At 38.2% G+C, this 22,555-nt stretch overlaps 1 protein-coding gene across 9 annotated transcripts in view; it reads right to left on the bottom strand.

The window, feature by feature from the left end:
* Positions 1 to 22,555, bottom strand: part of HIBCH (3-hydroxyisobutyryl-CoA hydrolase) — a 225,523-nt gene that overhangs the window by 48,776 nt on the left and 154,192 nt on the right. For all 9 annotated transcript variants that reach the window (XR_012517677.1, XR_012517674.1, XR_012517672.1 and 6 more), the window contains 2 exons: positions 8,926 to 9,004; positions 1,248 to 1,393 (listed from right to left, as the gene is read on the bottom strand). Coding sequence is in view for 3 of the 9 variants with exons in the window: in XM_074399356.1 (XP_074255457.1) it covers positions 1,248 to 1,393; positions 8,926 to 9,004 (225 nt within the window). In the remaining 6 variants the exon portion in view is untranslated. The remainder of the gene's footprint in view (positions 1 to 1,247; positions 1,394 to 8,925; positions 9,005 to 22,555) is intronic.

Below are 22,555 nucleotides of genomic sequence, written 5' to 3'. Positions count from 1 at the left end.
GCTGTTCTACTTCAATGGCCAAAGAGGATGTGTGAGACTAAATCATGATCCTTTGTAAAAAGTCCTTGGGTGGACTCACATTCTAGGCCAACTGTCAATATAAACTCTGGTATCATTACCCAAAACAGAAGAAAGTTATAGATATGAGGATAAAACAGACCATCCTCCATAATATAAAAGAGACTCTCAATGAAAAATCTGGTCACCTCCAAAAATATAAAACTGCATTAAAAATATTAATAATAGTAAGATTTTGAGTGTTTACTATATGTCAGTTACTGGGCGAAGCATGTAACATAATATTTTCTAATTTAATTTTTATAGCTTTCCTTCCTCTATACAAAAACACCCTTCCCTTAAGACCAGATATTTATCTGATGACCACGTGCTTCCTAGGAAGCTGACTTTACCCCACAGATCCAAGAATAGAGCGTGCATTACTTAGATAAGCCAGTTGGTACATTCTACCTACCCATATGGTTCAAGAATGAGATAAGACAGTCTAGTCAGAATGAACTAAGCCAGGTGAAGCAAAACACATCCTAAGTCTCTTGCTGGGTCATCTGGGGCAAAACTACCTTGAATTGGGTCATCTGTCACATGTAACACAAGCAGTTTCAACTATTATTGTAAGAGTGTCATCTCCATTCTGCAGATGGAGAAGTGGCGGGGCAAAAGAGGCTCAATTCCAGTTAAGATTTAAACTCAGACTATCTATATATTCTTTGCCACTACATTATCCTGTGCTGAGAAAACTGGCCACACTGTTGTTGTTTTTTTTTAAAAAAAAGCAAAGATAACATGTGTTCCTTGTAACAGATACATTTTTAAAAAGTCAAATGCAATTATTTTCAATGTACTAGGGAAATTCATAACCAAAAGAAGCCTTCAAAATGTCCTCATAAAATAAAAGCCTATCTCTTTATATATAAATTTAATTTGTACATATTAGACTTTCTTAAGGTAGGCATGACTTTTTTTAATAGACTCTAATTGTTCATTTAAAAATACTCACTGAAGGTGCCAACCCTGAATCCAGGTATCATTATCTCCAGTTTGCTTATGAGGAAACAGAATTAGAGTGCTCATGCACTTTTTCCAAGGTAACACGGCTATAAGCTAATAGGTCCAGGACTCACACCGTGATTCCACCAAAGTCTGTGGATCTCAACTACCCATGTACTTTCCCATGCACTATTTTGTTTTGTTATTCCAACATTATAAAATGCAAACATCCAAAAAAGTACCTTTTCAGAATCTACAAAGTGTGTAGCAATTCCTGCTCTGTACACATCTCTTCCTTTTAGTCTGAATCCTGTTAATGCCAGGAAGTAACCAAGTTTTCCTTGAAGTCGTGGCAAGAAATAACCTCCGCCCACATCAGGGAACAGTCCTGTAATTAAATGTAACAAAAAGAGATAATGGTGATTCAAATGAAAAAGATAAATATAACCTCTTTGCTGTAGATCACACAATCATTTCTCTCTGGAGCTTGAATCTACAGTACAAACATTATTAAACTAAGTACTGTGCAAAGCAATCAATATCACAAAAGACTTTCTATAAACTGTGCTGACTTAACTTGGGTATTTTTCAAAACTTTCATGTCTCATTTCTATAGAATACAGTAAAGTATTTGATGACACAATGTTTTGTACATTAGAAGTACCCAATAATGTTGCCTAAATTTTTTTTTTTTTTTTTGAGACAAAGTGTCACACTGTTCCCAGGCTGGAGTGCAGTGGTGTGATCTTGGCTCACTGTAACCTCTGCCTCCCGAGTTCAAGGGATTCCACTGCCTCAGCCTCCTGGGTGCTGGGACTGTAGGCACATACCACCACGCCTGGCTACTTTTTTGTATTTTAGTAGAGATGGGGTTTCACCGTATTGGCCAGGATGGTCTCGATCTCCTAACCTCATGATCCTCCCACCTCAGCCTCCCAAAGTGCTAGGATTACAGGCATGAGCCACTGCGCCTGGCCAATGCTACCTAAATTTTCTTACCACTGATTTATTTTTGAAGAATGTCCAAAATAGGTAAAAACTTCAAAAACTTTATTTCCAAATGAGCACAGGAAGAAAATATATAACCTATGGTCTATTATAGAAAAAGTATTACCATTTAAATCATTTCCCAAACTTAGTCAATTATCTAATATTCAAGATGTTTAACTATTGATACAATAACCACGAGTCCCATTAAACGAAAAATTTTAGACCTAAGAAAATCATTTGCATTTAGCCTTTCATTAACCATCAGTATTTAAAAATTCTCTCTTTACTGGTAACAACTGAAAATAGCATATATACAAGTAATTACCAGCATACTCCTCTGGGTGTTTAAGATCTTAAACAACAGTGACCCTCTAATTTTATAATTTATGTATCTGTTCTAAAGTTTCATTTAATTATGTTGGGATAAAAACACAAGCACTGAAATTCTCTCCAGTTCTACTTTACAAAAAGGTTCTAGACTTAAAAAAAAAAAAAAAGAAAGAAAAAGAAAAAGCAGCAGGCTCCCATAAACTAAAATATCTCTCAGTACTTCAAACTAGCTAGGTCTCAAGTAAATTCATAACCTCCCCGCGCCATTCCCACAATCTTCCTCCAGCATCACATACCTTAGTAAAGGGTGTAACTCTCCAGTCTCGACACCATCTTGTACCAGCCCCTTAATCCCCATCAATAACCACATCCATTGATTTCCCCTCTAAACCGTTCTCCACACAACAGCCAAAGTGATCTTTTTAAAACACAAATCCATACCAGAGTCTTGCATTCTACTGCTTAAAACCCTCCCATGGCTGCCTATTTCTCCTGGATTAAAACAAACAGCTTTATCAAAGTCTTCAAGGCCCCTGACCACTTTTTCCGCTACATCCCTTAGTACTCACTTTTTATACTCCAGCCCTTTTGGTCTTCTTTTAGTTCCCCAACACTCTACACTCCTTCCTACTTCAGAGCCTCAGAAGCATGCTGCCCAAGTGGAAAAAACCCTCCATCCAGACAACACACTCTTTTCTTCCAGGGTGCCAGATTCTCTCTTTCTTTCCCCCTTTCCCCAATTCTGCTTTCCAGTCTCCCTTGCTGGCACCACCTCCTCTGCTTGACCTCTTTCTCACTGTGCCTAAGCTCCATATTAGGCTACCTCTTCTTTCCTACATACAGATTTTCCTTAAGGCCTATGACTTTAGATAGCATCTATATGCTGATTACTCCCTGCTATGGACTGCACTGTGTCCTTCCAAAAAGTCCTATGTTAAAGCCCTAACTCTTGATGTAACTGTATTTGGACAGGGTCTTTGAAGAGGTAATTAAGGTTAAGTGAGGTCATAAGGGCAGGGTCCTAATCCAACAGGATTGGTGTCCTTATAAGAGAAGGAAGGGACACCAGGGATGCATATGAACTGAGAAAAAGCCGTATGAGGACACAGCAAGAAGGCAGCCGTCAGAGGGCTCAAGAGAACCATCTTTGACACCTTGATCTCAGCCTTTCAGTATTCAGAACAGTGAGGAAAAAAAATTCTGCTGTTTAAGCCACCAAGTAATGTAATAACCTCTTATGCAATCTCACTGCTTCTACTCTGCTACCCCTACAATCCATTATCCTCAAGCTGTCAGAATCATGGTATTAAAATATAAATACAAACTATATTATGCCATTTCCTGCTTTACACTCTTTCACAACTTCCCATATTTAGGTTTAAATCTTAGCTCTTCACCAGAGGCCCCCATGTACCCTTTCAAGAACATGTTACATCACTCCTGCCCTTAATCCAGACACAGGTGCCTCCATTTGGTTCCTTGAGCACCCCAAGTTCCTTCTTATCTAAGGGTCTTGAACTAACTCTTCTCAATGCCACAATATTCTGCTCTCAGTTCTTAATGTAGCTGACACTTTCTTGTCATTAAAATCTCAGCTTAAAGGAGGACTCCTCTGAGAGCATCTTTCATTATCCAATTTAAAGTAGCCGTCTGGGAGACTTATGCTTTGGACAAGATAGTGTAATGGGAACCAGACTTATCCCCCTACATGAAACAACTATAAAAAACAGACACAATATATGGATCAATCGTGTTTTCAACACACTGAACATCAAGGAATAAAGAAAAGTGGTTTCTGAGTATCAGAAAGCAAGCAAGGTAAACCCTAGAACAGCTCCAGCTTCATGCCCAGCACAGTCCCTCATTTGAAAAGATGAAGCTAAGAGTCCAGGAAAACCAAAACAGCTAGAATTCCCAGAACAGAGTACCAGAGCAGACAAAGCTGCAGAGAGAAAGCTCTGGAGATCTGCAAGTTGTCTCTTTTAAGTACTTAGCTTATGAATGGACAATACGCGTGCATGCGTGCGTGTGTGTATGCACTCACGCACATGTGCGTGTATGTAAAGAAACTACATGATTAGTCAAGTTTTCACACTGCCAGAGGCTGGGTAATTTATACAGGAAAGAGGTTTAATTAACTTACAGTTCCACATGGCTTAGGAGGCCTCAGGAAACTTACAATCATGGCAGAAGGCAAAGCAAGCTTGGACCTTCTCACAAGGCAGGAGGAGAGAAAAGAGTAAGGAACAAAGTGGGAAGAGCCCCTTATAAAACCATAAGATCTCATAAGAACTCACTATCATGAGAACAGCATGGGAGAAACTGCCCATGAACCAATCACTTCCTACCAGATCTCTCCCTGGACACATGGGGATTACAATTCAAGATGAGATTTGGGTGAGAACACAATGCCTAACTGTATCACTACATGAGATTAAGGAAAGAACCACAGAAAATGATTATAGAGAACAGTAGTGGGAACCCACACAGGACCGAAAACATCATGTTCCCCACCAACTGGACTAGAAAAACTCATGATTGATGTCATGGGGCACTGCACAGAATACAAAGTAAGATCTTGCCCCAGTAGTGGGAAATAATTAGCCCCAGTTAGAGAACTGCTCCAATCCTGCAAGAAAATAATCTTATAATGCTTGAAAATATTAAGATGTTTCCCAGGAATTTAAATTAATCTCAGAATAAATCTCAAAAATATTTAAAAGAACACAAAAATATCTAGCACCCAATAAAGTAAAGTTTACAATATCTAAAATTCAATAAATTACCAGCTATCTTAAGATGCAGGAAAATAGTAATCATAAAGAGGTGATTTTAAAAAAGAACATAAATGTAAGAACTAGCAGACAAAAACATTAAGGCAGTTACCATAAATATAACCTATGTGTTCAAAAAGTTAAATAAAGACAAAGAAGATTTCCCTTTTTAAAAGAACCAAATCATACTTCCAGAGATGAAAACTGAAATGAATGTATAAGCTTAAAGATACCTGGATGAGATTAAGGGCAGATTAGATCTTGTAGAAGAAAAGATTAATATAGAGGAACAGAAACTAAAATGAAAGAGAGAAAAAAAATTTAAATGAATGAAACATAAGTGAGCCTTATAGAAGTATAACTAGAATTCCTGAAAAGGGAATGGGTGAAAGAAAAATATTTGTAAAAATAATGGCAAAAATTTTTCCAAATTTGACAGAAATTATAAACCTAAATAGCTCAACCACCACAAGCATTAGAAATATGAAGACCACCAAAGCACAACATCATCAAATGCCTTGAAACATATGATCAAGAGAAAATCTTAAGAGCAGCCAGAGAAAATAAAAAGACACAGAGGAACAAAAATAAGGATGAAAGGAGACATTTCGTAGGAAACAATGTAAATTAGAAGACAGTGTAGTAACATCTTCAAATTACTGAAATTAAAAAACAGAGTAGAATCAAATTCCATACCCACATCTCATACAAGTCAACTCAGGTTTCACCTGAGGAAATGAGACAAAGAAGAGCAAACAAAATCTAAAATAAGCAGAAAAAAGGAGGAATAAATACTGGAGCAGAAATCAGCAAAGCAGAAAATGAAAACAAGAATCTGTTTTTTTAGAATAAACCTCTAACTAGATTGATCAGGGAAAACAAGAGAAGACACAATATCAAGAATAAGAGAGCCATAAATCACTACAGAGTCTACAGATACTAAAAAGATAATAAGGGAATATAATTGTCTTAGTCCATTTTGTGTTGTTATGACAGAATACCACAAACTGGGGTAATTTAGAAAAAAAAATTATTTTTCACAGTTCTGGAGGCTAAGAAGTCCAATATCAAGATGCCAACATCACATGAGGGCGTTCTTGCTGCATCAACCCATGGCAAAAGGCAAGAGTGACAAAGAGTAAAAGAGCAAAAGGAAAGGGGGCTGAAGTCATCCCTGTATCAGGAACCAACATGCAATAACTAACCCACTTCCAAGATAATGGCATTGATCCATTCATGAGGGCACAGCCCTCATAACCTACTCACCTATTACAGGTTCCAACTTGCAACACTGAGTTGGGAATTAAGTTTCCAACATGTGAACTTCAGGAGATACATACAAAAAAAGCAATTATAAACAACTTTATGCCAATAAATTAACAAATTCCTTGAAAGGCCCTGATACGGTTTGGCTCTGTGTCCCCACTCAAATCTCATGTTGAACTGTAATCCCCAGTGTTGGATAAGCGGCCTGATGTGGGGGGTGACTGGGTCAGAGGGACAAATTTCCCCCTTGTTCTCATCTGGTTGTTTTAAAGTGCATAGCACTTCCCACTTCTGTCTCCCACTGGCCATATGAAGACACACTTGCTTCCCCTTCATCTTCCACCATGAGTGTAAGTTTCCTGAGGCCTCCCCAGTCATACTTCCTGTACAGCCTGTGGAACTGTGAGCCAATTAAACCTCTTTTCTTTATAAATTACCCAGTCTCAGGTAGTTCTTTATAGCAATGTGAGAATGAACTAATACAGAAAATTGGTACCAGAGAAGTAGGTCATTGCTATCAAGACACCTGAAAACGTAGAACTTACTTGAGAACTAGGTAATGAGCAGAGATTGGAATGGGTTGCCTCTTCACTCTAATTGTTTTCTCAGAAATCTACAAATTTCTACTTTTTTTTTTTTTTTTTTTTTTTTCCTTTTAGTGACATGGTCTGGCTGTATTGCCCAGGCTCGAGTACAGTGGTGTGATCTCAGTTCACTGCAGCTTCTGCTTCTCAGGCTTAAGCCATCCTCTAACCTCTGCCTCCTGAGTAGCTGGGACCACAGGTGCACACCACCACACCCAGCTACATTTTGTTATTTTTGCAGAGATGGGGTTTTGCCATACAGATTTTCCCTCCTTGGTTAAATTTATTTCTATGTATTTTATCGTTTTTGATACTTTTGTAAATGAAATTGTTTACTTTTCAAATAGTTTATTGTTAGTGTATAGAAATGCTACTGTTTTTATGTGTTGTTTTATATCCTACAGCTTTACTGTATTTATTTTTTAGTTCAAACAGTTTTTTGCTGGAGCTGTTAAGAGTTCTCTCTATATATCTATATCTATATCTATAATCTATATCTATATATATACACACACATAATATATGTATTTTTATGTTAAGGGATATATTTTTCATTTAAGATCAGGAACAAGACAGCATGTCATCAGCAGTGACAGTTTCACCTCTGCTTTTCTTGTTTGGATGCCTTTTATTTCTTTCTCTTGCCTAATTGGTCTGACAAGAACTTTCAATACAGTATTAAATAGATACGATGAGGGCGGGCATCACTGTCTTGTTCCTGATCTTAAATGAAAAATATATCCCTTAACATCAAAATTAATTGGTAAAAGACTAAATGCTTTCCCCTAAAATCAGAAACAAGGAAAAAAATGTTCACTCCCACCACTTCTATCCAACATTGTACTGGAAGTTCTATTCTATGCAATAGAGCGAGACAAAGAAATAAAAGGTATCAAGATTAGAAAGGAAAAAATCTAACTGATCTTGTAAATGACACTTGTAAATGACATACAAAAACACTTGTAAATGACATAATTGTCTCTTTAGGAATTCCAGTAGAGTAGAATCAAATCTATTCTAAAGCAACTAATACCAATAAGTGAGTTTAGTAAGTCTGCATGATAAAGGTAAATTTAAAAAATCAACAGTATTTCTATAGCCTAGTAACTAACAATTAGAACTGAAAGTTTTTTCAAAACCATCAATATGAAATACTTTTATGAATAAATCTGACAAAACACCTATAAACTGAAAACTAAAAATCCATGCTGAGAGAAATTAAAAACCACTTACATAAATGGAGAAATATATCTTACTCACAGGTCTAAAAAGACTAAATAGTGTTAAGATGTCAATTCTCCCTAACTCCATCTTCAGGTTTTTTTGTTGAAATTGACAAGAGACTCTAAAATACATATGGAAATATAAAGAACCTATATAGCCAAAGCAACTTGGTGGGATACAAAAAACAAAGGCGGAACATTATCACTACCTGATTTTAAGACATACTATAAATTTAGCAACAGTAACCAAGATAACATGGTGTCAGCACTATGATCAACATTTACAGACAACTATAACAAAGCTACACAAGCAATTCAGTGGCAAAACAATACCCTTTGAACAGTTAGGTACTGGAGTGATTGTACTTCCATATACAAAATAAACTTGGACTTATATTGATGATTGATACCCCTCACCATATACAAAAATTAACTGAAAACTGCCATGATAATTTTTATAACAACTCAAAACAGTATAGATCTAAAAGTAAAAAATATATTCCCTTAATGATCTTTTACCTATAGTGTTCATCTTTTATTTATACTGTGTTAATGTCTCCTTTAATATTCTGTTTTGTGTTTTCAGATACAATTGAGCTAATAGACACTTCTAAGTATTTAATTTTTTAAAAATATTTTCACTATAGTATCTCACACAAGAGTCCATCAGTTCCTTCAACAACAGTAAACTCTGAAAGGTTTCAAAAAAAGATGATGCTAAAAGTAATTTAAAAAGAAAATTTGGTTGTTTACCTATTGCTGTTTCTGGCATGGCAAAAACACACTTTTCTGTAGCCACTCGAAATTGCCCATGGACTGAAACACCAACTCCCTAAGGGGAAAAAAAAAGGCAAAAAAGGTAGGGTGGGGGCTTAAACATATTGTTAAAAAACAAATTCACACACTCACAAATATTACAAAGCAAGTAAATTATCTTTATACGTCACAGGAACCTGCTTCAGGAGATAGCTTGTCCCCATCACCTTCAATTAACTTCGAATTCTACAAACATCACACGACTATATTCCCCTTTATTAAACATTTACACACAAAGTTAAAGTCTGACCACACCCCCATCCTAGTCTGGTCATTCTCTTTCTCCACAGAGACACATAGCTATTATCAATTTGGTAAGTAACCTACAGATTTTTTTCCCTGTGCATTTCTTATATTTGAACAAATGTGTATATTTATCTGATATATATTTAAGAATATATACAACTATACATACATAAAACTCACACTCTATTCCAAGTGTCCCCAAACTTTTTACACAGGGGGCCAGTTCACTGTCCCTCAGACCGTTGGAGGGCCGCCACATACTGTGCTCCTCTCACTGACCACCAATAAAAGAGGTGACCCTTCCTGAAGTGCGACGAGGGGCCAGATAAATGGCCTCAGGGGGCCGCATGCGGCCCGCAGGCTGTAGTTTGGGGACGCCTGCTCTGTTCCATGGCCTGCAAGGCTCTATATCACCTGGCCTAGACTACCTCTTTGCCTTTATCTCCCATCACTGTTCCCACACTCATTCCACTAGCCATGCAAGCTTTGTTCCATTCCTCCAAAATTTTAAGCTTTTACAATCTCAATTAATCATAAAACTTATTTTTGGAGATGGAGTCTCACTCTGTCACCCAGGCTGGAGTGCAGTGGCACAATCTCGTCTCACAGCAACCTCCACCTCCCGGGTTAAAGCAATTCTCCTGCCTCAGCCTCTTGAGTAGTTGGGATTACAAGCACCCACCACTGTGTCCAGCTAATTTTTGTATTTTTAGTAGAGATAAGTTTCAGCATGTTGGCCAGGCTGGTCTTGAGCTCCTGAGCTCCGGTGATCTGCCCAACGTGGGCACCGCAGCCTCACAAAGTGTTGGGATTACAGGCGTGAGCCATCTCACCCAGCCAATCATAAAACTTCTAAATCAAGGAAGACATATACGAGAAGGCCACTGCCTGCTCAAACACTGTTTTTTCTCTAAGGGAATCTGCTCTGCCTAGAGACTTTTTTTCCCCCCCAGCAGGGGCTGAACTAGGGATGGGCAACGGACCCAAGAGCAGCCAATGGAGATTAACCAGAATTCAGAGGCCTGGGAAGTAAAGGCACAGGGGTGAATTAGTCAAGGTTCCTTACTCTTAGGTACTTAAACTAAAACGCAGTGCACAGCTGTCAGTCGATGACAGGCAGTGAAGCTTAAAGGTCATCTGACATTGGAGCTAAAGATGGCACGATAGCCAAATAAAAGCGGAAATTATATGCAGTAGAGAAAAAAACAAAACAAAACAAAAAAAAACCCTGAGAATGCTGCAGTCTGTACAAGATGGAAGACAAAACAAATACATAAAAAGATTCAGAGACAGAAAAATAAACACATGAATTGGCCTGAAGCCCACACCTGCAGCCCAATTTTCAGGAAGATGAGCTATGTTGCAGCTTTTGTTTTTGGAGTCCCATTTGGTCCCTGAAGTTGTCTAATAACTGCCCCATTCTCTTTTGTGGATCTGTTTGAGGGAGTCTCTGTTCTTTCCAATTAAAGTCACTTCACCACATTTTTAGTTAGAACCAGACCTAGATCCTGTTATCAGCATCACACAACATAAGCCTTTCACCCCCAGTATATATTCACTGCAATACCGTTCTGGGCTTTCCCTCCCAACACAACCTCCTAACACTGCTGTCCCTGACTGGCCATTCCCATCACATCTTCTGGAATCCTCATTCCTTTACAAAAGAACAACCTAACAGACCAAATTCTCTACAGAGGGCCCTCTCTACCTCCTAAACTCTATGGAAAAAGAAACTTAGAAGCTCATATTACTTCACATAGATGCTACAGATCCACACATGGTAATTGATTCACTGATTCCATTCTTTATCTTATGTTACATAGTATATTTTGTTTCAGCATTGGCTGTTAATGGTGAATGAAAGAAAAGACATCAAGTTTTGAATAAAATGTTATTAATGAAAAATAGAGTAAGAGACCACTGACATAAGTATAATTAAGAGCCAATTTCAAAGCCTTTCAGTAAAGACGAAAGCTGGAAATAGTCAAGTCACTTCACTTGAAGGTACTAGGAATATGTCGAACCATGTTGAATGAGGTGTAAAACCCTGATGGCAGATTCATAACTAATTTTTCTATCTTGCATCAAAGAATGTATTATAGGTTACTTGTAAGGAGTACCTCTTAACGTCTGAAATTTTGTCTTCCATTTTATTTGACCCTTAATCTTAGCTGATACTCCTTTGCTAAACTAAAAAGTCTCCAGAGTCTTCAAGTTTTATTGTATTAGCTAATTTTTATACAGATACATTCTCCAAATGTAATACTTTATTCCAATTCTACTCTCCTCAAATACTCTCCCCAAAACCTATCAAACTCAGTAGTCAAATCTCATTTTTCACCTAACTGAATACTAACTATCTCAGTAATATCTGATAGAGTTGCTCATTCCTACTTTATGAAAGGCTTTACTGGGCTTTGAGACACCATACATTCCTGTTTTAAAATCTAATTAATTAGTTGCTCTTTCACTTCTCCCTAATATCAAAGTGTTGATTTGTCACAATAATTAGATGCCATTCTTTCATTCCACTTCACTCTACTCCAATGTATTCTGTCCTGTCTATATTCATTCCCTAGGAGATCTCTTCCAGCCCTAGGATTTTAAGCACCACCAAAAACACCAATCAATTATTTCCCCAAGCCTAATTTCTCTACTCAGCTATTTAACATCTCAATTTGAACGTCTAATAAGTATCTCAACCTTCACACATCAAAGTAAATCTCTTGACTTCTCCTTAAGTATGCTCCTCTCTCTGTCTTCACCTCAGTAAATAGCACCACAATTCACCCAGCTGCTCAGGCCAAACATCTCAGCATTAACCATCTTTCCTTCCTACCCAACAATGTCATGAAATATTCTGACAGCTCTAATTTCAAAATATAACCTGGACTGGGCCACTTTTCACCATCTATACCATTCCAACCCTACTTGAAGCCTTTATCCACTCTTGCCTGGGCTGTTGTCTCTTGCTTCTATTCTTGCCACAATCTATCATCTCCATACCAAAGCACACTTACTAAAAATATAAAACATATCACGTGATTCTCCTGCCCAAAAGTCTCCAGTGACTTCCCATCATACTAAAATATTAACATGGCTGATGATCTGGTCCCTTTCTACCTCCCTGATTTCATGGTCTACCATTACCCACTTTTCGCTCCAGTAAGCCACACAGGTTTTTTCTAACTTTCTTGACGTGTAATATCCACTTAAAGGTACATAAACAGTAACAAATACAGTAGGCATACAGTTTCAATGAATTATCCAAATGAACACACCCATGTAACCAAAACCCAGATAAAAACTATCAGAAATTGCTTTATGTACCCTGTCTGTCACTACACCCTCCATCCTTCAAGAAGCTACTATCTTGACCTCTAATGAAGGATTAGAGTTTTTTTCTGGTTTATCTAGATATAAATAGAATCACAGAATATATATTACTATCTGACTTCTTTCAGTCAACATCATGTTTGTGAGATTTTATGTTGTTGTATATAGCAGTAATTCATACTTTTTCATTGTATAGCATCCCTTTGTATGAATAAACAATTTGTTAATCCATTCTAATATAAATGGCTATTTGAGTTATATCCAGTTTTGGGCTACTGCAAATAACAATTCAGTGGCCATTCTTCTGAATGTATTTTGGTCAGATATGTATCAGAAAGTAAAAGTGTCGGGATGAAGAGTATTAATCAGCTGAGTGTGGTGGCTCATGCCTGTAATCCTAGCACTTTGGGAGGCCAAGGCAGGACTGAGGTCAGGAGTTCGCACCAGCTTGTTCAACATGGTGAAACCTGTCTCTACTAAAAATACAAAAATTAGCTGGGTGTGGTGGCATGCACCTGTAATCCCAGCTACTTGGGGGGCTGAGGCAGGAGAATCACTTGAACCTGGGAGGTGGAAGTTGCAGTGAATCAGGACTGAACCACTGCACCCCAGCCTGGAAAAAGAGCAAATCTCCACCTTAAAAAAAAACACACAGAGCATTATTAACTCATTCAACTTTAAAAGATATCAAAACAATTTTCCTAAACCGCAGTACCAATTTCTACTCCACTAGCTGTATGTGAGTTTGTTGTTCTACATCCTCACCAACACTTGAAGATGTCTTTCACATTTTAGCCATTCTAATGACTATATGTTAGTATTTTACTGCAGTTTTAATTTGCATGTCCTTGATGATTAATGCAGTTGAGAGCTTTCTCAGGTTTATTAGATATCTGGGTATCCTCTTTGTGAAAGATTTGTTCTAATCTTTTGCTCCTTTTTTATACTGGATTTTGGAATTAACCAGTAGAAATTCTTTATATATTCTAGACATGATTCCCTTATCAGATGTATACCAAATATCTTTTCAGTCTGCAGCTTGCCTTTTCCCTCTTTCAAGGATCTACTGGAATGAACAGAAGTTCTCATTCTTAACACATTACAATTTGTTCATTTTGCTTATGGTACATTTAAGTAATCTTTAAGTGTACTATTTAAGTAATCCCTCCTTACTCCCTGGGACTGAAATTTTCTTTGTGAAAAGGTTTTTAAAGATTTACTTTCATTAACTGTTATGAATTCAATTTCATTAACAGTCATAGAATTAAGATGCTTTTTGCTCTGTTTAGATACATAAAAATTTGTCAATTTCATTAAAATTTTGAAATATATGAGCATAAACTTGTACATAACATTGTCTTGTAATCTTTTTAATGGCTATGGGTTCTATACTGATGTGCTATTTTTCTTTTTCTATATTTGTAACATATTTTGCTTTTATCTTGATCAACTTATCACTAAGGATTTATCATTTTATTAGTCTATAAAAATAATTTTCCGCTTTAATGATATTTACTGTTTATTGATTTTAAGGTTTTTTTAAATTATTATTTCATTGTGATGTCATACAAAAGTTACTGCTCCTGTGCCAAACATTTGGGACTTCCCCATTATCTTTCTATTATGGATTGCAAGCTTAATTCTACTGGGGCCAGATATTATCTTCTGTAAGACTAATCCTTTAAAACACATTAAGACTAATTCCATGGCCAATTTTGGCAACTGTTTCACACACAAATGAAGTTAACGCGAATTCTGCAGTTACTGAGTAAATGTTCATTAGGTCAAGCTTATTAAGCAATGTTCATTCAAGTCATGTATGTAACATGTAAAATATGTGCATGAAAATATACATAGTATGTTCTATCTGTTATGGAAAGAAATATGTTCAATTCTTATGATTGTGGTTTTATCTATTGACCTTTTAGAGCTTTCCACTTGTTTACAAGATTAGCCATTTTTATTTATTTATATTTTGAGCCAGAGTCTCATCCTGTTGCCCAGGCTGGAGTGCAGTGGCACGATCTTGGCTCACTGCAATCTCAACCTCTGAGGCTCAAGTGATTCTCCCACCTCAGCCTCTAGAGTAGCTGGGACTACAGACAGATATGCACTGCCACACCCAGCTAATTTTTGTATTTTTAGTAGAAATGGATTTCACCATGTTGGCCAGACTGGTCTTAAACTCCAGGCCTCAGATGATCTGCCCACCTCAGCCTCCCAAAGTGCTGGATTACAACTGTGATCCACTGCACCTGGCCATGAGATGAGTCATTTTATTTTATCTTATTTTATTTAGGCTTTTTGTGAGTCAGAGTCTTGCTCTGTTGTCCAGGCTGGAGTGAAGTGGTGACATCTTGGCTCACTGCAACTTCTGCCTCCCAAGTTCAAGTGATTCTCCTAACTCAGTCTCCTGAGTAGCTGGGACTACAGGCACGTGCCACCACGCCTGGCTAATTTTTTGTATTGTTAGTAGAGATAGGGTTTCACCAGGTTAGCCAAAATGGTCTCAATCTCCTGACCTCATGATCTGCCTGTCTCGGTCACCCAAAATGCTGGTATTACAGGCATGAGCCACCACACTCGGTCTTTATTTTTAATTAATTAATTAATTTTTTTGAGGCAGTCTTGCTCTGTTGTCTAGGCTACAGTGCAGTGGCATCATACTGGCTCACTGCAACCTCCACTTACTGGGTTCAAGCAATTCTCCTGCCTCGGCCTCCTGAGTAGCTGAGACTACAGGCGTCTGCCACCATACTGGGCTAATTTTTGTATTTTTAGTAGAGATGGGGTTCTGCCATACTGGACAGGCTCATGTTCTCAAACTCCAGACCTTAGGTGACACAATTGCCTCTGCCTCCCAAAGTGCTAAGGTTACAGGCATGAGCAACCACACCTGGCCAAGATTAGTCATTTTTATGTCTATGTTTTATTTTTATTTATTTATTTATTTTTTAGGAGACCAATTCCGTCCACAGTGCATGAGTGTTCTAGTGAGGCTGGGGTGATAGGGAGAGTGAGACTGAAAATAGCATCTATAAATCTCATGACTCTTTTGTTGTTTTGTTTTTTTGGAGACATTTAGAATCTCCCTCTGTCACCCAGTCTGGAGCACAGTAGCACAATCTCAGCTCATGGCAACCTCCATCTCCCAGGTTCAAGTGATTCTCCTGCCATAGTCTTCCAAGTAGCTGGGATTACAGGCACATGCCACCATGCCCTGCTAATTTTTGTATTTTTAGTAGAGATGGAGTTTCACCATGTTGGCCAGACTGGTCTCCAACTCCTGACCTCAGGTGATCTGCCCACCTCAGCCTCCCAAAGTGCTGGGATTACAGGCATGAGCCACCATGCCCAGCCAAGATTAGTAATTTTTAAATGTTAGAAAATATACCAGTAGAGTTACTTCAGATAGCAAAGGTTTGTTCCTATAGTTATTCAGTTTTAGTACAAGCATCATATTGTTCACTATGGAACTCATTAAGTAATTCAATTCAGCTTCATATTTAGTTATTACTAAGGCTTTTAGACAAAGATTTATAAAGTATCTTTCTGTAGTTGATTACTGTCAATAAAAATATTTTTCGAATCTGACCCCAGTGATCTTAAAATGATAAGAAGCTGAATAAAGTTTGAAACAGACTGAGCTAAGCCTTATCTTCTAAAGAAGCAAAATGGTAATTTAGGGCTTGCCAAGTTGGGCCCCTAAAGGCTACACCTCAGGAGGTAGGATGGCCTAGAACAAAGTCCAGCTTCAAATTCTCTGAAGTCCTGACAGGACTGAGATGATCTGGGACCGCTAGGGCTCTTAGCCCGAACACCTACCAGAAACAAAGGTCCATCTTCTTTGGAGAAGGAGAATATCATCCTAGGACTCAAAAATAACTGCATTTTAAATACTCAATTAGAAATAACTCAGAAATTAATCAGATACATGAGAATGGGCCACAACCAAAAGCACAATAGAAACAGGCTCATAGGACATTAAAATTTAAATGTTGTATCTAACCATTCTGTAATTATGGTATGTCTTACCTCATATAAAAGTTTTTGCCATAAAATATATGTCATTTCATATTTTAAAAGTTACACCACTTTATTTTAGTGTGGCATGATATATTTTTCTTTTACATTTAACCCTGCTGTGCCTTACATTTATGGTGTCCCAAGCACTGACATTCACTGTTTTTTAATTGCATTACTATTAAACAATCATCTTTGCAAAGTAATATAATCTACTATAAAGAATGTTAATATGGACAAGCATAAATAACAGCTGAACAAAAATGGAAAAAGTATGTGAATGTAGTCAAACTTCTACTCTGACACTGTAAAAATGAGTTCCTTAAGTTGTTGGCATCCCTAAAGGCAAACTTGAGGCAACCTAAGACTTTACTTTTTTTTTTTTTTTTTTTTTTTTTTTTCAGATGGAGTTTCACTCGTTATCCAGGCTGGAGTGCAATGGCACAATCTCTGCTCACCGCAACTTCCGGCTCCTGGGTTCAGGCAATTCTCCTGCCTCAGCCTCCTGAGTGGCTGGGACCACAGGCACGCGCCACCATGCCCAGCTAATTTTTGTATTTTAGTAGAGACGGGGTTTCACCATGTTGACCAGGATGGTCTCAATCTCTTGACCTCATGATCCACCCGCCTCAGCCTCCCAAAGTGCTGGGATTACAGGCACGAGCCACCGCGCCCGGCTGACTTCACTTTTTAATTAAGAATCATAGCTACATGAGTTTTCAGACTATTCCACTAAGAGAAAAAAGCTGACACAGCTCTATTTGTGGCTTTAAAAGAACACCTCATTATAATTACTTTAAAAAGACAATTAAATCCATTCCAACATATAAATATGTTAATCTGCAACTAGGAATAAGCACTTACTTTCATATTTCCAGATATTACTATTCTAGACAAAAAGCTTTTTTTTTTTTTTTTTTTTTAACTGCTCCTTGTGAAGCAGGGCTAACCCATAGGCAATATAACCAGAGTAACCCAATACTAATTTTCAAAGACTGATAATTATAAAAATAAAGTAACCAAATCAGCATGGTACTGGTACCAAAACAGATATATAGACCAATGGAACTGAACAGAGGCTTCAGTAATAACACTCCACATCTAAAACCATCTGTTCTTCAACAAACCTGACAAAAACAAGCAATGGGGAAAGGATTCCCTATTTAATAAGCGGTGCTGGGAAAACTGGCTAGCCATGTGCTGAAAACAGAAACTGGACCCCTTCCTTATACCTTATACAAAAATTAATTCAAGACGGATTAAAGACTTAAATGTAAAACCTAAAACCATAAAACCCCTAGAAGAAAACCTAGGCAATACCATTCAGCCATAAAAAATAATTAGTTCATGTCCTTTGCAGGGACATGGATGAAGTTGGAAACCAGTATTCTTAGCAAGTAACACAGGAACAGAAAACCAAACACTGTTCTCACTCATAAGTGGCAGCTGAACAATAAGAACACATGGACACAGGGAGGGGAACATCACACACCGGGACCTGTCAGAGGGTGGGAGGTAAGGGGAAAGAGAGCATCAGGACAAATAAATAATGCACGCAGGGCTTAAAACCTAGATGATGGGTTGACAGGTGCAGCAAACCACCATTGCACATGTATACCTATGTAACAAACCTGCATGCTCTGTGCATGTATCCCAGAACTTAAAGTAAAATAAAATTTAAAATGTACTAGTAAAAATAAATTTAGTTATTACACCTATTTTTTTAAAAAAAGATATTTGCCAGGCACGGTGGCTCACGCCTATAATTCCAGCACTTTGGGAGCCTGAGGCAGGTGGATCACGAGGTCAAGAGATCAAGACCATCCTGGTCAACATGGTGAAACCCCGTCTCTACTAAAAATACAAAAATTAGCTGGGCATGGTGGTGCGTGCCTGTAGTCTGGGCCACTCAGGAGGCTGAGGCAGGAGAATTGCTTGAACCCAGGAGGTGGAGGTTGCGGTGAGCTGAGACTACGCCATTGCACTCCGGCCTAGGTAACAAGAGTGAAACTCTGTCTCGAAAAAAAAGAAAAAAAAAAAAAGAGTGAAACTCTGTCTCGAAAAAAAGAAAAAAAAAAAAAGACATATTTAAAGTTATTTTAAGGCATAATCACCCATGATTTATATTAATGGCAAGATTAATCCCTCAACACATAAACACAGATACATATAAACAATTCAACTTGGTACTTAAAAAGTAAATATTCCAAAGTAAACAGCTGATAACCACTGTAAAGACAACAAACTCAGAAATACATAGAATGGGTGATGTGACTGATGTTTACACAGAGTCATGGATTTAAATCTAACCAGAAAGAATGAGTAAGCTCCTGCCCAGAATGAACAGTGCATCACAGTACTGGAGAGTATGTGATAGCCTATCACTATCACTCAGGATAAATGGTGCTTTGAAATAGCACCATTTCAATCTCTTTTGTTAGAAATTCAAATAGATTTGTCATCACACATGCTTTGACTATGGCATAAAAGTTACTATTATGACTATTAAATACATTTCATAATGTATCTCTGGGACCACATGCATTAGATTAACAGAACAACAGGCTGCAAAGAAGAACCAAAGACTTTTTACTATGTTTCTCACATCATTAGGCTTATATTGAATCTTAATATATATTAATATATTGATTATATAATAATGTATTTTAATGAACTCACACACAGAGATTAGCACCAAACAGACATGTTTACCCTGCTATTGGGTATGTATGATTCATGTTATTTTTAGACAAAAATGATATTCAACTACAAATAATTGAGGGAAAATATTTATGTATTAACAATCTACCATTCTAGGAGGTCCAACTCAAAATTAAATTCATATCCCTTCACTCTCCCCAGCCCACTCCATAGCCACTCTTCTTCCCAAATCTTAATAAACAGTATCACCGTTCATTCCATGGCCCAGCCTAGAAATCTGAAAGTCATTCATGCTCCCCTTTATCCACCACATACAATCCATCATCAAAACCCATCAAGTCTTCTCTGAAATCTCTCTCTTAAAAATCTACACTATCAACTATCTATCCTTTCATTATCTCTACCCTGCCATTTTGTTTGTTCATTTGTGAGATGGAGTCTTGCTCTGTCATCAAGGCTGGGGGGCAGTGGTGTGATCTCGGCTCCACTGTCAGCCTCCCCAGTAGGTGGGATTACAGGCGCACGTCACTGGGCCTGGCTAATTTTTGTATTTTCAGTAGAGACAAGGTTTTGCCATGTTGGCCAGGCTGGTCTCAAACTCCTGACCTCAGGTGATTCACTGCCTCAGCCTCCCAAAGTGCTGGGATTACAGGTGTGGGCCACCGTGTCCAGCCTCCACCTTACACTTAATCACCATAATCTCTCACCCGTTTCCCTGCAACAGCTTCCTAAATAATCACTTTACTTCCAATCCCACCCTCCTCCAGTCAATTCTTCCCATCAGAGTTATCTTTCTAAAATGCAAATCTGTTCCAGTTGTTGCCCTGCTAAAAGCACTTAATTAGCTCTCCATACTGATCTCAAGATCAACTATTTAACATGTCCTGTAAGTGAACTGATCTGGCTTCTTGCTTACCTCTCTGGCCTCTGAACTTAACCCCTAACTCCACACTCCAAAATGTAGGCACATTGAACTTTGCTCAAATACGCATTCTCTCTCATCTCATTTTCACATATGCTATTATTTTCTCACCTACAAATTGTCGTTCAACATTGCATCAAACCCTTACACAATGACACCAACCATGTCGCATTCTTTCACTACTCTCAACTTTTCTCCCCTGGTTAATTCCTCCTTCCTTAAGTCTCAGCTTAAATATAACTTCCTCCAAGATGCGTTCCCCATACTAATGCCATCACTAGACTATGCACACATACACACATTTGAGGCTGGTACTGTTTAATGTATTTCCAGACTACCTTATATTTGCCTGTTTGGACAGTAAGCTCTAGGAGAAAGGAAAACATATCTTCTTTGCTATTTTATCACCAGAGCCCAACCAATTTCTAGCACATCTAGACATCTGGTAAGTTTTGCTGCTTGGGTAAAATAGTTGAGAATAATCTCAAATGATCGGTAAGTCATAATGAGTCTCTAGTTTTGGAGCTTACATATCCATGTATCCTTAGGGGAAAGAGCTCATTTCATGGGCAAAAAGAGCTCTCCCCTGCTTTTCTTCTCGGTGAAATAGTTTCATACCTCAATAAGGAACAGAACCCTCTGGACCAAAATTCATCCAATTCAACATGATCGGGGCAGATGAGAAAGGATGAGGCAGGATGAGAAAGGCACAGGGCAAAAGGTGCCTACCACTTGACCTTGAACCTTGGGTGGTTTCACATACAAACAAAATGAACCCAAAACCTGACCAATATGGCCACAGGAAATGGCCACAGGAAAAATAACTCCCTGTAGATCTCAGAATCTGCAAGTTTGTCAAAGTTGCCAAGAATTCTATACTCCTAGCAAATCAAAATTCTGTTTCCCAGAATGCAATACCTTAATGTGGGCACAGGGGCAGGGAAAGCAGTGAAGTTGAGTTCCTGGTAAGAAAATGAAAGCACCCTCCAACTTAGATATCCCTGGGCTAAAGGGTAGGGGGAAATGGGGTATAAGAAGGTGAAAAATAAGGGTTCTAATAAAAGACAAGTGGTAAACTACAGTTAAACAGACCACCTGTGGTACACTGGCAAGCAGCCAGAAGAACAACAGTTAGATGATAATTTATTACATTTTGAAAAATCAATATAACCCAATGCTTACCCGTAATAAAAATCTCATTAAGAAACTAAATGACCCTAAAAATTTACTGTAAGAAACTACGCAACTCAAAGCAATCCTAAGGCCAGTTGTAGTGGCTCACACCTGTAACCCCAGCACTTTGGGAGGCAGAGGCAGATGGATCATTTGAGGTCAGGAGTTTGAGACCACCCTCGCCAACATGGTGAAACCCTGACTCTATAGAAACTACAAAAATTAACTAGAGCCAGGTGTGGTGGCTTACATCTGTAATCCCAGCTACTCAGGAGGCTGAGGCAGGAGAATTGCTTGAACCCAGCAGGTGGAGGTTGCAGTGAGCCGAGATCAAACCACTGCACTCCAGCCTGGTGACAGAGCAAGACTCCATCTCAATCAATCAATCAATCAATCAATCAATGCATGCAATCCTAACTCTGCCCTAAGAAGGAAATCCAAAAGTCAGAGCAAGACTCCATCTCAAATGAATGAATGAATGAATGAATGAATGCATGCAATCCTAACTCTCCCCTAAGAAGGAAATCCAAAAGACAAAAGAAAATCTAAAAGAATCTCATCTGGAGATGAGGAGAGATCTACCCCTCTCTACCAAAACAAGATGTCCATCCATACTTAGAGAAAGTTCAATAGTCAACATAGATAAAAACAAATAAACATACACCCTATACACTTAGAAATCCACAGGAAATTTCCCTCTGTTTTTCCTTTCTCAGCTCCTGATGTGTCACTGATATTTCAGTCTTAAAGAAAGTTCTTTTCATATCTTTCAGGTATTTTTTTAAAGAGATTTAAATGACATAGGAGGGTGGGAAAAAGTATACCAAAGGAAGCTGAACTCAGATGTTTCTCTAAAACACTTAGTTAATACATTATTTCATCTCTTCTTTCATAAATTCTCAGGTTCCTTCCCCGCCCACCACCACCTACTGCAGGGTCTCTGATATAGTGGTACAATCATGGCTCACTGCAGCCTGGAATTCCTAGACTCAAATGATCCTCCTGCCACAATCTCCCAAGTAGCTGGGACTACAGGCATGCACCACCATGCCTCGTTAAGTTTTTGCCCAGGCTGATTTTGAACTTCTGGCCTCAAGCGACTCTCCCACACTGGCCTCCCAAAGTGCCAGGATTACAGGCATGTGTCACTTTGCCTGGTCTCTCAGAATCCATATTAAGTAAAATAAATGCTGTTATGAAAAACCC

The sequence above is a fragment of the Saimiri boliviensis genome, chromosome 5, assembly GCF_048565385.1.
Source record: "Saimiri boliviensis isolate mSaiBol1 chromosome 5, mSaiBol1.pri, whole genome shotgun sequence".
NCBI lineage: Eukaryota > Metazoa > Chordata > Mammalia > Primates > Cebidae > Saimiri > Saimiri boliviensis.
The sequence above is the reverse complement of the archived record's forward strand: the minus strand, read 5'-3'. Positions and strand labels throughout refer to the sequence as shown.